Below are 18180 nucleotides of genomic sequence, written 5' to 3' on the forward strand. Positions count from 1 at the left end.
TATCTCGCTTACATTTAGGTGATACGTAACTTTACCGTTAGATGAACGAAACTATTATACTCTGTGGCAACATGTTGCAAGAGTATAACAACATAAGAAATTCTTTCAGAACGTAAACAATGCGGTTTTGTAAACGAATGTGGTAGTATGAAAACCATGAAAAAATAAGAGAAAAACTAAAGTGTAAAGTGAAAAAAAAGCTCAGAAAAATATAAGAACCTATACACAATGCAAAAAACGTGCTTTTTAATTGCTCATATAACCAGCGGGTAGTGCGCTGCCTACTGCTGCTGCGCAGTCAAGCGAGCGCCAGCCTCAAAGTGATGCCAACACCACAATACACGCTCTCAAGTGTAGTTGTATAACAACTAAATTAATGTATGTACAAATGTATATGTATATAAATATATATGGTTAATATTTGCACATACTGTACCAGTTTACATCTCACAGCACTAGTGAGAGGCAAGATTGTTAATTGTAATTCAATGGATGGTTGATGTAGATACTTAGGAATTCAGAACATATTTTATGTACATATGCATACGCTTACATATAATATATTTTAAATGAATAGTAAACACATAAAAATTCATGTTTTTGCATATACACTATGTACAGGGTAATACAGTATCAAACGAAATATTCTTACGACGAAATTTTCTCTGGGCATTGGTCACTAGATCACCTCTGGGTGATCTTGAGAACTTGTGCTAGTGCTAAATGCGCCATCGAAGCCGAAGTCGGTTGGCAAGATTTCTCGAGAACTACTGAACCGATCTTCATGAAATTTTACACAGGTCTTTAGGATACAACTTTTTAAGACCTGCACGAGGGATTTTTTTCAATTACAATTGTTTGATTGGTCTTTAGATCACCACTGGGGGTTCTACAATGCTCTGGTCTTGAAACCTTCTGTTAGTCGCCGCACCTTTTTGTAGAATTTTTGAGCATTACCCCTGTCGGCCATCTGGTCAAGGTCTTCAAACTCATATATTTCGATCTCTCTCTTTTTTGTCTGCAAATGCGTCTCTCGTAAGAAGCTTTAAAGGCCGTCTCACAGTTCCCTTATACCGAGTTGCTGATGAGTGCTCTCAGAGAGCTGGAGTGAAGTGGAGTAGAAAGTCGTTCGGCTGTTTGTTATGACTGGAGTTTCTCGACATCGAACCTTTCTTGTGTTTGTTGAGTGCGTTTTTTACTGCACAGAGGCGGGTGCGTATCTTCGCTGCAACAAGATAGTGGTCCGAGTCGATGTTAGGACCTCGGAGCGTACGCACGTCTAAAACACTGGAGACGTGTCTTCCGTCTATCACAACATGATCGATCTGGTTGGTGGCTTTTCGATCCGGAGACAGCCAGGTAGCTTGGTGAATTTTTCTATGCTGGAATCTAGTACTACAGATAACCATATTTCGGGCCCCGGCGAAGTCGATCAGCCTCAACCCATTTGGGGATGTTTCATCATGGAGGCTGAATTTACCGACCGTAGTGCCAAAGATACCTTCTTTTGCCACCCAGGCTTTAATAACGCGAAGCACAATTTTGAGATTGATTTTAAATAGGACATCAACTACCTTACCAACGGCACCTTCTTAACTAAGGGACCGGACATTCCAGGTACATGCCCTTAAATCGTAATCCACACGTTTGCAGCGATCCTCTTCATATACACAAAAATATATTTTTCTAACTTTCTTAAAAAAGATTTATACTCGCTTTCGTACCACCCATTACACATCCATTGTATTGTACTTGTAGTATCTATCTATGCAGATTGCTGATAGGCATTTGCGTTTTAGCAAAAATGTGCACCGGCAAATTCTCACATTATATAAAACTTGAAACGAAAACACGTTCGGTGTAAACAAGCCGGCTGACTGGCGATTGTGTGGCCTCTCAATGTTCGTAGTTTTTCACATACGTGTGAGTAGGTATGTATGGTAGAAGTGGGTCTACTTAAGCCAACTAAAAGCTGACAGCTGCCAACACAAGCACACACTAAGCAAAATGTGAATGTATGCGTACAAAACGCCGGCTTTGAAGCTAAACAGAGAGCACTAAGCTACAAACATTGATGAGATATTGCATATGTGTTTGTGTAAAACAACTTTTAATTGCTGTTTTGATTCAAAAAAGTCAACAATGAAAAACTGCAAATATCTTTAATAAACAGAAAAGCGCATAAATTGAAAATGTAAATTAAGAATTAGCAGTTACTAGCTCCATTATTATGTTTGTATGTTTATTTATGAATTTTTGTATGAGCCATTAATTAGCGTGCTTGTGAAAGAAACGTCAGCAAGCTGAAATTAATTGTAAAAATAACTCTAAGCCGGCAGATGCACGCCAAATGCAAATAATCTGCGTTACGCAATTAAATGGAAAATCTGATTTCATTAATAAATTATAATAAATGTCGTAAAGATGTTGTTCAACACTAAGCAAACATATATTATATTAAAAGGCTGGTGAGATCAGCAAAGCATTCATTTTATTATATTTACTTTGAACTAATAAGAAAATTTGCTTTCTAGAAGGTATCGGTACAGTACGGATCAAAAGAAACTTCGGTGAAAATCAGACGATAATGCGAAACGTGCCAAAAGCACACAGAAGTTCATAAATAATAAATAAAAAGGAAAAGAAAAATAAAAATATAAAGAAAAAGAAAAATAAAAAGGAAAAGAAACAACACAAATACTAACGATAAAAGCATAGAAATTAGATAAACATATTAAATTAACGTTCATTATACAAAAACGTATGCGTGTGAGAATTAGATAAAATTTACCTACAGGGTAATCTTTCAAATAATTCGTAAAAAGTTATGTTTTTTAGAAAGAAAAAACAGTATTTTCTGGAGACTCCGGTTACTCATTACAAAAATAGTCTAAGATCACAAGTTCATTTTAATCGAAATAAACGAATCGTTCCCACGACAGTCAGGTCTAAGTAATCGAAACCGGCCAAGATTTTTATACGGACAAGGACTGTCATGCCTCGAAATTACTTCAGGAATCTTTTCTATCGCTACAACAACAAAGAATCTTTATCTCCTTGCAAGGGATTTTGGTTCGTGAATTTTGAGTGATTTATCAAAGCCTAACCCCCTTCAAAGGTAAATGAGCTACAAACCCAAACTAAACCTATTAAGATTTTATGGTTACTGTTCTATTCTGGTTTCTAATTGCATAAGCAGTGAACCTGAATATATTTCATACTGGTCTTTAAATATTTTATCAATGTTTTCAAATAAGACTACTTACAATAGTCTACGTCATATGTATATAGTATGTAGGTTCACTCAGAGATCACTTGATAACTGAGCTTTCGCAGAAATCCTCACTGCAGTCACCTGCTTGGAGCGAAACCGCCTCCGGGGAGTATCTAGAGGTCCTTCCTCAACTACGTCGACGACATAAAACATTACGCCGATCAGACTTCGGACGCAACAAACTTCCGACATGCACTGACCGCCATTCACAGTGGCGCCATTAACAGCTTCACCGATTCTCTCTCACTGAATAACGTACTTGGAGACAAACCACCACCCAATACAGATGAAGAATCGAGAGTGTGTGACCCTGAGTGACCCTTGCGGAACTTCGTTCCGAATACTTTAGCAGCTTAAATTTCTACTTATCCCGAATGGACCCTGACATATTAAACATATGTCCAGCGATATATTGACTATAATTGAAAGCCTGACAAGATCAACTTCCCACCTTAATAAAATTTAAAATACTAAAAATTGCTTTTTCGAAACGAGTTTACAGCTCAGCTGATTCGGTGCCGATAAGATCTTCCATTTCTCCGAGATATTGCAATGATAGCAGTTTAAATAAGACAACTTCAAGATCAGATACCAAATAAAATTTGACTAAGAATAAATAAGTTTCCGCATAACCTAAAAAGAAATATTTAATAAATAAATAAATTTCCGATAACTAATTGAGTCAACAGTAGACCCCTGTATTTCACTCAGGCACAACTCACTTAAAAAGTACAAAGTTTTTTAAACGAAACAGATCGTAAAAATTAATATAGGAGAAACGATAGTGTATAATACACTGAAGTGTGCAGATAGCGCACAAGTTGGTTCAAAAATATCTCGAACAACGGCCGTGACGCGCGCCAAATCGCCCACGCTCGTCAATATCGCATATTTAAAAATTTATATTTTCTAATTTAAGTAAGAGATTCTCGTTTTTCTGTAGTCAAAATTATTTTTAAAATAATTTACGAGACTGTTTGTTGGTATTCGTCTCAATGAGATAATCTAAATACATAGATACAATGTATATATGTACGTATGCATTTTATGGACTTGATTAAACCTCAACGGATGCAGATCATATTAGCAGAATAAAGACTCGTACATGCGTACAAAGCATGTTAAACTGTTTAAGCGAGCCGAACAAAAACGAGAGACGTTTGAGCAGTGTAACGTTCGCTGGAATGGAGCCAACGCATGTGGCAGATATGACAGCGAAAATTAAAGCTACAAATATCAAAAAACAAGAAAAAATACTATAAACAGCACAAATACAAACATTTACACGAGTGTACATATGTATGTACATATATTCATATATGTATGTCGATGACAAAGTGGAAAATTAAGTGAATTCGACAGGAGGCCAACCCACAGCGACGGACAGCAGACAGCAGCAGCCGTGTGGGAGTAGTCGATGGGGGAAAATCTCGCATCGCAACAGACCCCTGTACGGCTGGCATGCGCGATTTTTGTGTCGTGGGAACGTACTTGTACAGTAATGCCCCGGCATGACGGAAGTGTCAGGTGCTGTAGCACTCATAGATTTTGCAAATGTTTTTTCATTGCATTTTGTTTTTTGTTTATAGGCACAATTTCGTCCACTCTCAGTGCCATAAAACAATATTTATGAAACAATTAATCGCCAGTCATGTTCTTTCATGGAAAAAGGCTATAAAAAGCTTGTATTGTCTAGGAAGAAAGAAATTATTTAATTGTGAGATAAAGAACAATGGAAATCCCATCATTTTTGTGCAAGTAATGATAATGAAATAATTGGCTGAAACAATTACATTATGTAATTAGGTGGCAACAAAAATATTTGCATTTAGTCATCGGCGGTGTTGATGTAAATCAATTTTATAAGCAATTTTGGTTCACCGAAGTGACAAAATGTTGCGAAATTTCGTATTTCTAGTTACATAATTAAGTAAGTTATCTTTCGACATCTGGGAAATCGGTTATTTACAAGTTGGGGACTATTGTCAGCCGATTGAAATCATTCATAGCCCTTATTTCTCTGCCTCAAATTAAGAAAAACGGCAATAACTGTATTATCAATGGGTAAACGGTAAAATCATCTAGGTAGCCAAAATAAAAGAAATACTGGCCCGCTCGGGAGCCAACAGGAACGCAATTCACCTAGATTGACCTAGACCACTCAGCTCTTTCAAGGGTTGCTTGAGCCAATTAACTCTAGAGAAACACCTCAGGTTTTTAAACTGTACTAGAGTAGTTCTTTGGGGTTCTTAGGCAAAAGGGATTCTTAATAACTTTGTGGGGGTCATCACATAACACATCTCCCTAAGTTCCCACCTTCAAAAACTTGGTAAATTGGAATCGGCGGAATGAGACTGTAAACTTTGCGAATGCACAGTCTTTAACGCCGGTTAAGGAGGCATACCTTTCACTGCTCCTTATGTTTCAACTTAAAAGACTTTGGACTTGGGAGCACAATGGTCAATCTGAATCTGAAACGTATTATTATTGGCGATGAGTCTTGGATCTATGCTTACGAACCGGAAACAGACGATCAGTCGGCCGAATATCGTTAAGAATCACGGTTATGTTGACAGTTTTCTTCGATTATCGAGTTGTGGTGCATTCCAAAAACCAAACTGTCAACAAGGTATACTATTTGAGGGTTATCCGTCGTTTGCGCGAAGCTATTCGTAAAAAGAGGCCGGAATTATGGGCCGACAACTCTTGGTTTTTGCACCACTATAATACGCCATCGCATACTGCATTGATTCTTCGTGAGTTTTTCGCCGACATTTCAACCATTGTGTGGCAACCATTCCGACTTCATTTATTTCCACAAAAAAACGGAAATCCGTAAACAAAAATACTCGTGTCTGGAGTTTTAAAATAATATTTATACGTAGGCTGCTACATATATTTCTGGACTAGGCAACAGGTTGCCAGGTGCAATCTGACATTTCCATTGGAAAGTTTGACATTTTTTAGCATAACATCACTCAGAACGTTTTGTCATTTAATCGTGAATTGTTTTATTTACAGGGAATTAAAAAATTCATCTCGGCCAAAAAATGGAATTAACTCATGAACATTTTCGTGCGATCATTTTTCACAACTTTCGACGTGGATAAGAGTGCATCGATGAACTAAAATCTTTGTATGGCTATGAAGCACCATCCTATAGCACTGTGAAAAACTGGTACAACGACGCTCGCTCAAAGACGAATTCCGTGAAGGTCGTCCAAAAACAGCCGTTGTGCCAGAAAACATCGATGCCGTACGTAAACTGATAATGCAAGACCGTCATGTAACATACCTTCAGATAGAGGCATGCCTATACATTTCTCCCACCAGCATACATTCGATATTGCATGAACACCTGGCCGTAAAAAAGGTTTGTTCTCGTTGGATCCCGCACAATTTGACAATCGCTCAAAAAAAGGCTCGTGTGGATTGGTGTAAAGAAATGCTGAAAAAATACGATCGTGGTGCTTCAAAAGACGTTTATAAGATCGTCACAGGTGACGAATCATGGATCTATGCGTATGAGCCCGAAACAAAACAGCAATCGACCGTGTGGGACTTCCAAGACGAACCAAATCCAACGAAAGTTGTTCGTGGAAGAAGCACTTCGAAGAAAATGGTCGCCTGTTTCTTCGGCAAAACTGGTCATGTGGCGACTGTTCCGCTTGAGCAACGTAGGACGGTCAATTCTGAGTGGTACACCACCATTTGTTTGCCTGAAGTCTTCGGAGAAATTCGAAAAACGAACAAGAGAAGACGAATCATTGTGCACCATGACAATGCGAGCTCTCACACAACGGCTCAAACCAGCGCCTTTTTGACCGGCCAAAACGTCGAATTGATGGGTCATCCGCCGTACAGCCCTGACTTGGCATCCAATGACTTCTTTTTATTCCCACACATCAAGAAAATAATGCGTGGTCAACGATTTTCGTCGCCAGAAGATGCTGTTGAAGCATTCAAAAACCATGTTTTGGAGGTGTCTCAATCGGAATGGAAAGAGTGCTTCGAAAATAGGTTTGAGCGCATGCAAAAGTGTATAAATCTTGATGGAGAATATTTTGAAAAACGATAAAAGCCGTTTGGTTGATAAATATTCCTATTTTCATTATTAGGCCAGAAATATATATAGCAGCCCTCGTATGAATATTTTATTAAAAAAAATTTACATAAAAAATACTTTGCTTTCTGTAATAAAAAAAAGGTCAATGTAAAAAAAAATCAGCATTGATTGACAGAATTATGGAAGAAATAAAATGTGTAAACAAGAATTTTTGCATAAATTTACCATGTTTACGAACTAAAATGCAAATTCAATTGTAAATAATTATGCGATAAACAGCGAAATCTTCAACAATATTTACAATGCCACAAAAAAAAAACAAGTCAAAATTTGGTACACAAATAAAGGCTTGTGCACTAAAACTTATTTATAATTACAACCAAATGATTTTTTGGCGCGGTTGCCATAAAAAACAAATGCCAATGGCAAGTTGTTTACCATTAGCTGGCAGGAGGGCTGACAACCAAAAAAGAAGTGACTAACATAAAAAGCGATTGATTGTGATTCAAATAAATAATAAATAAAACAACTTTAATTTTTTCGATTTTATTTTTTTTTTTATAATACTTTTTTAACACATCGGGAGCTTGAGCTTATCAGCGAAATTCCGAAACTACGCAGTTCAGTTTGTCATAAAAATTATAATTTCAAAATACACGCACACATACAAATACATGTAAGCATACAAACACACTCACAAATATTTACTGCTAATATTGTTGCAACTGATATTTTAATGCAACTTTATAGGCGGCCATGTTGACTTAATTTAGCACACGATAAATATGTTTGTGCTTACTTTAGATAACTTTAATATATAAATAAATATAAAACATACACACGCAAAAGCATTTTCATTTTTATTTTTATAATTTTTGCCGGCCGGGCAATTGCGGTTAGAACGCCTGCGGTGAGCTTGATAAAATCGCCCACTGAACGCACTCAGGCATGCGAACAACAACAAGAATGCCCACACTAGAATATTAGCGGCGTATTTTTAATTTCAAAAGACCATAGATAAGCTATGGAAAAAAAGAAAGTGAAAGTTGCGAAAAAATGTGTGTGTGGAAATAATACTGATCAACCCATGTAACATTGTTTTCCACTTCTTCCCCCACCTGATATGGACAATATGTATGTTCTACAAGCCCTCTCCGATAGAGTTGAGTTGCAAAAAAAAGTAATATTTATGACATGCGAGCGACACAAGCAATTTGCCGTGTTTTCGTTATCAAAATGGTATAACAATCTTTCAAGAGTGATTTTTGCAACAGTGGAACACAAATCAATTTCTGACAACAATAACAAAGAAGTATATGCTTAAACACGTATATTTCACAAAATGAAAAGTATAGATACTATATCGTCTGATAATCCTAGAATTTTTTTTAACAAAAATATGGTGTTTAACTTTGATTAAGTCTCTCTCTCTTTCAGAGCTATGCATTTTAACAGTATTCCAACATTTCGATTCCGGTTTTGAGAGTATAACGCTAAGAGAACTTCAAAACAAGCGTTATATTTCCATCTTCACCAATTTTGGTGAAATATTTCTGTAGCGTGCGACTTTTTTAATCTTGGATAGAATAAAAAGTCATTGCGGGTAAAATTTAGCAAATAGGGTCGGTTAAGGGGTTACATGGGTTTAACGGTTCTACACCTGTAGAATATAGACCTAAATTTTCAAGTCGATCCGAGTAATAGTTTCGGAGATACGACCTTGAGAACTTGTGCCCTCGAGGCTAGCTAGGCTAAATGCGCCGTCTTGAAACACGATTTTCTCGAAACTATGCTTTTGATGTCGGTTTTCAAGGTTTTTCGCGAACTACTTAACCGATCTTCTTGAAATTTTACACCGGTCTTTATGATAAAATTCTTAAAGACTTAGACCAAGGATTTTTTTCAATTACAACTATTTGAAAAACTTTACATTTTTATGTAACAATACCTCCCAAAAATTCAATTTACAGTTTTTCAAGTTCTAAGTTAAGGTTTTAACTAAAACACGTATTATTCACTTATCCTGCTAACGCAGTGTCATCTTTTTTCTGAGGAGTCACCGGACATGGCGTCGCAATGACCGGGCTTAAATTTTGTATACCCTGAACAGGGTATATTAAGTTTGTCACGATGTTTGTAACACCCAGAAGGAAGCATCGGAGACCCTATAAAGTATATATATAAATGATCAGTATGTTGAGCTGAGTCGATTTAGCCATGTCCGTCTGTCTGTCCGTCCGTCTGTATATATACGAACTAGTCCCTCAGTTTTTAAGATATCCTTTTTAAATTTTGCAAACGTCATTTTCTCTTCAAGAAGCTGCTCATTTGTCGGAACGGCCGATATCGGACCACTATAACATATAGCTGCCATATAAACTGAACGATCGGAATCAAGTTCTTGTATGGAAAACTTTCACATTTGACAATGTATCTTCACGAAATTTGGTATAGATTATTTTCTAAGGCAACTATGTAATCTCCGAAGAAATTGTTCAGATCGGTTAACTATAGCATATAGCTGCCATACAAACTGAACGATCGGAATCAAGTTCTTGTATGGAAAACTTTCACATTTGACAAGATATATTCACGAAATTTGGTATAGATTATTTTCTAAGGCAACTATGTAATTTCCGAAGAAATTGTTCAGATCGGATTACTATAGCATATAGCTGCCATACAAACTGAACAGATAGTTACTAACAGAAATGCACCTGTGAAGGGTATTTAGCTTCGGTGCAACCGAAGTTAACGTTTTTTCTTGTTTTCCAAAAATTTCAGAATTTAATAGTGTATGTTTTTACCAATAAAAAATTCTAATAAAATATTTCATTTTTTATGAGAAAAAATTGTTGATAAAATGCTGTTTTTTATCCGAGGAAATTCATGTAACCAATTAACCGATGAATTTTACCACCTCCTCCCCTTACTCTTCCCAGCCATAGATCGCACGTAAATGATTTCTCGTTTAATTTACTTTTGTTAATATAATTTTCCACTGGGCTCCATTCTAACATGATTTTTTCCTATCAGAAGAAATCGACTCTGGTCGCCAGAAGTCAAGTCAATTCGTACTAATAATTTGAGAGCGATTGAATAAAATATTATGAAATTTTGACTATTCTTCAGTTAAAATTAGTTCTTTTTATTTTCAGTACAATCTCTTGATGAGGTCAATGACTTTTCAGTTCATGCATTACTAGACGAAGTAGTGGTATATATTAAAAATTAAATGTATATGAAATATCAAACGTTTTTCGTCGAAAGTTCCACAATAAAGCACTTGTCATGAAAACACTTCTTTTCTAATTTTTGTGTGCTCGTTTCACAAAATACGAGAATTTTTGAAGTAGAAGTTGTTATCCTCATTATCGGCGTAATTAACTTGATTAAACGGCTTGGTTTATATAGCATAATATATTATCTCGTAGATGAGATTATTGGAATATGGCAAATGCAAGGTTTCCCAACGCCGAATGTCATAAGCGTTGCTAGGCAGCGTTTGTCTTAATATTTATTAAATTTTATGCTGTAATATCACACGGGACTCTTTCGTTGTTTTTTTTTTTCATTGTGGTTATCGAAAAGCCAAGTATCGAGGAAAATACGGTGGTTCATTAGCGTTGCTAGGAATATTAATTTCTTTATGATTATTATACTCGATGTTGTGTCAGATTGACTTGTTTTTTGCTGCTTTGGTTTATTTATGGTTTATCGTCCTAGAGTTTAATGGGTGATTATGAGCAAATTAGAAATGCAAATATGTTAAAATAAATAATAGAACGAGCAGCTGCTGAAGTCGGTACACCTCAGTAATGCATTGCAATTTTTACAATGGATAAAAATATCGAAGAAAGAATTTATCTAAAATTGTGTATTTCTATATTTTCTGATTCAGTTTTATCAAAAACACCAGCCGACGAGTGGTACAAGGCCTTTAAGATAAAATAATAAAAGACGGTGAAGAAATCGCTGAAGACATGCCCCGTTCTGGACGGCCTTCGGCCTCTTCAAGTGATGAATAAATTAAAAAAGTGAAAGATATAGTCAGGCAAATGTTAGAGAGATGGCAAGACATCTCTCGCGAGCCTGTTCAAATGTTTTTGGTGGATATTGTGGGTATGAAACGCATTCTTCCCCGATTCGTCCCGATAAAATTAAATTTTTTTCAAAAAGATTACCGTAAACAGGTCTCGTTGGACACACTATGGCATGAGTTAGGAATTACTTTGAAGGCAACAAATAAATATTGATAAATAATTAAATATTTTACGTTTTACTTACAATTTCCGGGTACTTTTTTGTCACAAAATTGTAAACATGATTGCACAAATTACACGTTTTGTCTTATAAATGACTTATAACTCATGATTTTTTCAATTCACATCGCTCATTATAAAATATGTCAGATTATATTATGTCAATCGTCTGTCGTAAAGTTTTTTATTGCTCTTACTGCTGTTTATTTCGCTGCTTAAGTAAGAAATGCTTGAGATATCTGACAGTAATTTAAGAAGACAACATCAAGAAGTGTTTCCATTTTATTTTCGAAAAGTAAAGAGATGGTGAGAGTGACGTTAAAGCAATTCAATTTAAGTGTTTTGGATTAGAACATTCAAGAGCGCTCAGCAATCACATAATCTTGAAAACTTATTGTGGAACTAAAAACAAAAAATAAATCGAATATCTCTACAAACTTTATTAAACAGTGCTTTTGCGCCGATCTTTTGAATAACTATTTCGAAGAGAGCCACAACGGGAGTCAGTGATTCTTGGAACTCTTGCTATCCGAAGCGACTCAGCTCGTAACGATGATCATTTGTATACATATGTACTTAGTATATACTTTTTGGTCTGCGTCACTTCCTACTGGGTTTCGCAAAATTTGTGGAGAACCTAATTAATTCTATTCAAGACATAAAATTTGCAGTAATTTGTTTTTAGATTGTTGTTAGTTACTACAAAAGAAGACGTGCGATAGACTCCTGAGGGCAAAAAGCAGCATCAAGAAACACGCGTTAAAGTTTTAAGTGTTAAGATAAATCTTAAAAAAAAGAAATAAAAGTGGAATAAATACGAAAATCTTCGGATCGAGGATCAGTACATTGAATTGATTAAGGTCTAAGGCTCAATATGGCGCTTTAGAGAGAAAAAGAAGCAGTTTATGTTAGTGAAAAAAGAGTGACTCTGATTCGTAATAATTTAATAAAGCTGATTTAAACGACCTAAATCGAACGATTGGGAGTCTGCTACAAATATTAAGGCTTCATGGCTAAAACTCGAATAACTACTAAGTAGTTTTACAGCTCTTGCATATAAATATGTATTTTTAGGTAATTACAGCATTTGCAAGCATTCTTAAAATAAAAAAATACTCAATAAAGTTAATAATAAATCCAAATATACTACAAAAACACCTTTGTACATATAATACATGCATACATATAGAATTTGCTTTGTTTACCTTTCGACATCTTACGATTGCGGGCGACATAAAAGGCGTCGTCTAACGACCTTCACTTTCTAGCATTCAAAATAAACAACAAATTTATCACAGCCGATACAAATGCACTCGAAAGTGAATTTGAATGCAAAACACACACACATACACACGTTGGCAATTGCTCACGCGACCAATAGACACTTCTAGCATATGTTTTCACAGAGTTAAAAATATATTTTCACAATTTCAGCACTTTTTTAAGATTACTATGTATGTGTTTGCTATTTGCTATTTGCAATTTGTAAAAAATTGCCAAGGCGAAAAACTGCACTTCAATTGCGCTCACCGATCACGGGTCACGTTAGCAAATGAATTCAATTCAATTGTGCGCAAGTAACATATCTGTCTCGCTGTCTCGCAGCAATAATCATAAGTTGCAGACAAATACTTATGCAAAAACATGTTTGAATGTGTCTGTGTGTGCGTCTATGCGGTGCGTTGCACTCAGCTGCTTTGCATTGCAATTGGACGGACAAAGCTGTGCACAGTGCATTCCAATTACAGAAATAAATGCAACTACAACAACTATAAAAATATGTATATCTGCAGATTAAATAAAGTATAACAAATAAAAACTGCAATAACAACGATAACATGTCTTGAATATCAATAATATAAGTAATAAGAAAAATCATAAAGCCACAAAGAGATCTCAGAATGCATTTGTACAGTGGTGGATCATAAAATAAGTACACACAAGTGAGAAAAATTACATTTTGTTTTGGTTTGTTATATCATGGTCACGACGATTGAAGAAAGTTTGACGCAGCATCCTATCCCCCTTGCTTTGGGTCACCTTGATCAATGAAGAACTTTCAAGCCGTCTGTTATGCGTACGATCCCGCTATACCCTGTTCAGGAATGAACCTTAATCGTACATCACTGTCCATATAAAGTAGCCTTGAGATTTTCGTCATGGTCCCACTGTCAATCCAGAGTAAACAGAAATTTGTCTTCTCACAAGAACAAGAATTTCGAAATTTAATCTCCCCTCTTTAAGGAGTATACCTACTGCACTCTCGAGCTTTGTCAACTATCTCCGAGTTATCCTAGATTAGAAACAAAGCAAGAAATAACACATTGAGAAGCAAGTCCTTTCGAATCTGTAAGTCCTGCAGAAGAGATATGTCCCTAAAGTGGGATTTAGGACTCCTCATGGTCTATTGGCTCTATACAAGTGTCTTCCGCCTCATACTAGCATATGGTCCGTCATTATCGAAAAAGTGACGCATTAAGTCCTTGGAACGGGACTGAACCTGCTTACTGGGGATTACGAGGTTTCGTTCTACGTCAACTAAGACTCTAAATCTTATCTTTGACATCCGAGCAATACATACATAAACTTTGACAGATCAAAGGCTGAAATAGAAACAGGAACGAACTTCTTCTGTAGTAACCCTTAGCTTCAAATAAAATGACGCCAAATAATTCCTTCTGGCCGAAATTGTGGGCATAACAGAAGTTCTTAAACCTTCTAGAAAATAGACAAGCGGCAATTAAGGCTATACGCAGCGCCAAAATTAATTCTCATTGCATTAGCCTATGCAAGCAGAATATAACTAGACTCTCAGTAGGTAACTCTGTTAACAACCTCTGGGACCTGAGTACCCGGTCATATACGAATAGACGGAAATGAAAAGGCAAACAAGTTGCCTCACTTGGGGGCAGTTGAAGACATAATTCCCCAAGCTGCCCCAGGTCATTCAGCTCATTCAAGGATTGTTTGAAGCAATTGACCCTACAGGAACTCCACAGGTCTTAGAATGCAGGACATGCCACAAAGTAATTTTGGGGTAGTGCTGACGGTGAATACATTGTAAGGATCATCACAGGGTACCTACTCTTAAGATACTCAACCTTACAAATTTGGAAAATTTATATTTGATGGAATATTAATTTTGCAAATGCCCAGCCTTCAGCCGGATGATACGGGATTCTACGGTGCACAACGCACCAACTTAAGGGATTTTAGCAGCTGAGGTGGAAACGGCTCAGGACTTTTACCAAACCTACGGTGTCGCTGGATAAAATGTAAAAAAATTAAGCAACGAGTTTGCTTGAAATTTTGTTTTTCCTGAAGCTACGGAATCCTTGACAATTTTGCAGCAGTGTTTTGAGAAATCTACTTTATCACGAACACAAGTTAAAAAAAGCAGTGCTTTCAAATCGTTGCATTGACAACAGAGAGATAGTAGAGGGATCTCAACATTTCTTATCGATCGCCTCAACATATTTTGGTTAATGTTTTAGGTATAAAGCGTGACCAAAAGACCTTAATCCTTTGCAAAAGTGACGTCGAATAGAAATAACAACAAAGATAAATAATAACGCATCAAACGCAAGCATTACTAGTGACAAGACGTGAGACCGTTCCCACGACAGTCGGGTCTACGTAACGAGATCGGCTCCGGATTTTTACCCGGCCAAGGGCTGGCTGGACTGGACTGGACAATGGCGCGCCAAAAATGAAGTAAACAAGTGTAGGGGGTATTCTACTCTAGAATTTTGAAAAATTCGATTTTTTTTCATATATTTAAAGTTTAGACCCTTAAGAACATATCTCCAAAGGTTTTTCAAAAACTAAAACTATTTTAAGAGCTAGGTAGGTAGGTAGACTCACTTTTTTAAACGCGTTTTTCTCGAAACTACTTTTTTCCACACGGTACCGGCATTATCTCAAGTTCTATACAACCGATTTACTTGAAATTTTGTGTGAACCTTCTTTATATAATCCTTTATCCTTTATGTTTATATAATCCTTAATCCTTTGTTTTTAATATTTAAAAAAAAATCAGGAATTTCAAAAAAAGCGTAAAAAATTATTTTTATTTTCAGGCAGTCGCCATTTTTCAAAAAAAAAATTTCGTGTTCCCTGAGGTAGGGACTATAACAGCATCCTTACTGATTAAGAATTTCTTTTGATTTTTTTTTCAGACCACCAGGAGAGTCAGGATCAATGTCACCAGGATGCGCCATTTTTTTTACACCTGTCTCTCCCCCCTCTAATTATTTTAATTTTTAATATTTTTTTGTAAAACTTTTTTTCTGTATTTTTAAGATATCAATAAAAACACCATAAAAAAATGGAAAGTAAAAATATTTTTTTTTTTTAATAAAATTAAAAAAACTGCTCAAAATTTGATTTCTAGAGTATAATACCCCCTTAAGACTTTGGCATTTGGAACATGCTAATATACGAGAACGTGCTCTGGGTCAAATTTGTTCAGATGGTATTATGTTTAACTATTCAATTACAAAAACAACCCCACAATTTTTGATTTCTAAAAATATTACAAATTAATAGCTTTAGCAAAAATATACAAGAAAGATTTCTATATTAAAAAGAAACAAGATACGATTGAAGGGTGAAATCTGCAATAATTAAAAAAAAAAAATAAATAAATAAATCAACAGAGCAGCGAGCAACCCAAATATGATACGTGAATCTCTAGCAATGTGAGCCCAGTCATGTGTACACATATTTTTTTAAAGTATGTATAATGCCACCTACATACATACATACAGCTGTGTTCACGAAAATAGTAGTGCCGGTGGCTACTAACTATTTAACAGTCAAATCACATGATAAGAAGAATATTCGATTAGAAAGTTATAAAAAACCTAATTTTTAATTAATGTATGATATATTTACAGTTTTATCTACCATAAATTTTTTTTAGTTTACATACAGTTATTAAATTAAAATAAAATTGAAAAATTACGCTGTTCAAGAAAATAGTAGTGGCTATTAAAAAAGACGATAAAACTAAGAATATGAAAGTAACAGTAAATATTTCATATTTAATATGTTTCCTAAGGTCTAATATTTTGTTGTAAATCCGTTGTTGTTTATAACAGCTAGGCATCGGTGTGGCATGGAATCAATAAGGTCCTTACAACGCTTCACAGAGATTTGAGCCCATTCTTCCTTAAACACTTGCCAAAGCTCTGTGTTGGTTTTGCTGTTGCTACACTTCTCTTGACATCGCCTCATAAGTTTTCGATAGGGTTTAGGTGCGAAGATTGTGCTGGCCATGGTATCAAGTAGATGTTTTCAGATGCAGACCACTGATTAGCTAGTTTGCTCGTATGTTTAGGATCATTATCCTGCTGAAATGTCCATTTTAACGACATTTTCCAATTAGCATACGGTAGCATTACATCTTTCAATGTATTAATGTACACTGCTTGTTCCATAATGCCACTGATCAAAGAGATTGGACCATCGCCAGCATACGACAAACAAGCCCACACCATAGTCTTTAGCCCACCATATTTAACAGTCTTTGTGATGTACCTTGGGTGGTATTCTGTGTTTGGGGGACAACGAACACACTGCCTGGAGCCTATACCACCAAAAAAAAAACAATTTTTATCTCATCCGTAAATAAAATGTTGTGCTACTTTTGGACGGGCCAATACGTATGGTCTTTCGCAATCTTTTATTCTTGCATTGACGTGCTTCTTCGTCAAAAGGGTACTTTTCTCGGACTCCTTGCATGTAAATTAGCTTCTATTAGCCTTCGGCTAACTGTGACAGCACTGACCAGTAGATTCAATTCATTTTTTATTATTTTTGACGACGGCTAAGGCTTTGCTTTGCTGTATCGCACAATTCGTCGGTCCTCCAGAAATGTAGTCTTGCGCTTACCACCACGAGTTTCCGGCTTAATAGTATGATGAATAGCATTAAATATCATCGGAGCAGTGCAACCAATCATTTCTTCCATTTATTTATATGTTTTGCCCTGATCTCTCAAGTTACCAATTAACTCTCGCTTTTTGATTGAGCAATGCTTTTTTCAACCCACTAAACCCACTAAATAAAGAACGGTTTCAATAAATTTATATCACACAATTACTATATTATTTTAATACACTTTCTGATGTCAGTTAAAATTAAAAATTGTTTAATTTTTTTCAACTATTCTTGTCAAGCACTGCTATTTTAATGAACAAGAGATTTTTGGTGCATATATTGAAATATATCATAAAGATAGCAAATCAAAATAAAAATAACGGCATTTTGGTGTTTTTTTGTTAACAATATTCTGTTCTACGAAAGTATTGTAGAAATGTTCAATTTGCAAGATAGAACATGTCAGCAATAAGATTGGAGTGTTATGTGCTGTCGCACTACTATTTTCGTGAACACAACTGTATGTATATGCGTACGCATGTGGTTTGTACAAGGACTTTAAGCCTCGTTGAGAAAGTGAGCGCTGTCACGTCAGCAAATTAGCGAAAAGAAATTTAACTACAATACAATAAGCGTAAATTACTGCAAAGCATAGAAGGCAGGCAGATGCGGTAGACGCTGCAGCTAATTCGCTA

At 35.8% G+C, this 18180-nt stretch overlaps 1 protein-coding gene across 4 annotated transcripts in view; it reads right to left on the bottom strand.

Annotated features, from left to right (window-relative positions):
* LOC105231919 (la-related protein 1) overlaps nt 1–18180 on the bottom strand; it is a 51539-nt gene that overhangs the window by 24533 nt on the left and 8826 nt on the right. The window contains exon 1 of one of the 4 annotated variants that reach the window (XM_049448245.1): nt 12808–13076. The exons of the other annotated variants lie outside the window; for them this stretch is intronic. Coding sequence (XP_049304202.1) covers nt 12808–12837 — 30 coding nt within the window. The 5' untranslated portion in view covers nt 12838–13076. Of the gene's footprint in view, nt 1–12807; nt 13077–18180 lie in introns of those variants that run through there. 4 annotated transcript variants of the gene reach the window in all.

Source organism: Bactrocera dorsalis, chromosome 2, assembly GCF_023373825.1.
Source record: "Bactrocera dorsalis isolate Fly_Bdor chromosome 2, ASM2337382v1, whole genome shotgun sequence".
In the NCBI taxonomy this organism is placed as follows: domain Eukaryota; kingdom Metazoa; phylum Arthropoda; class Insecta; order Diptera; family Tephritidae; genus Bactrocera; species Bactrocera dorsalis.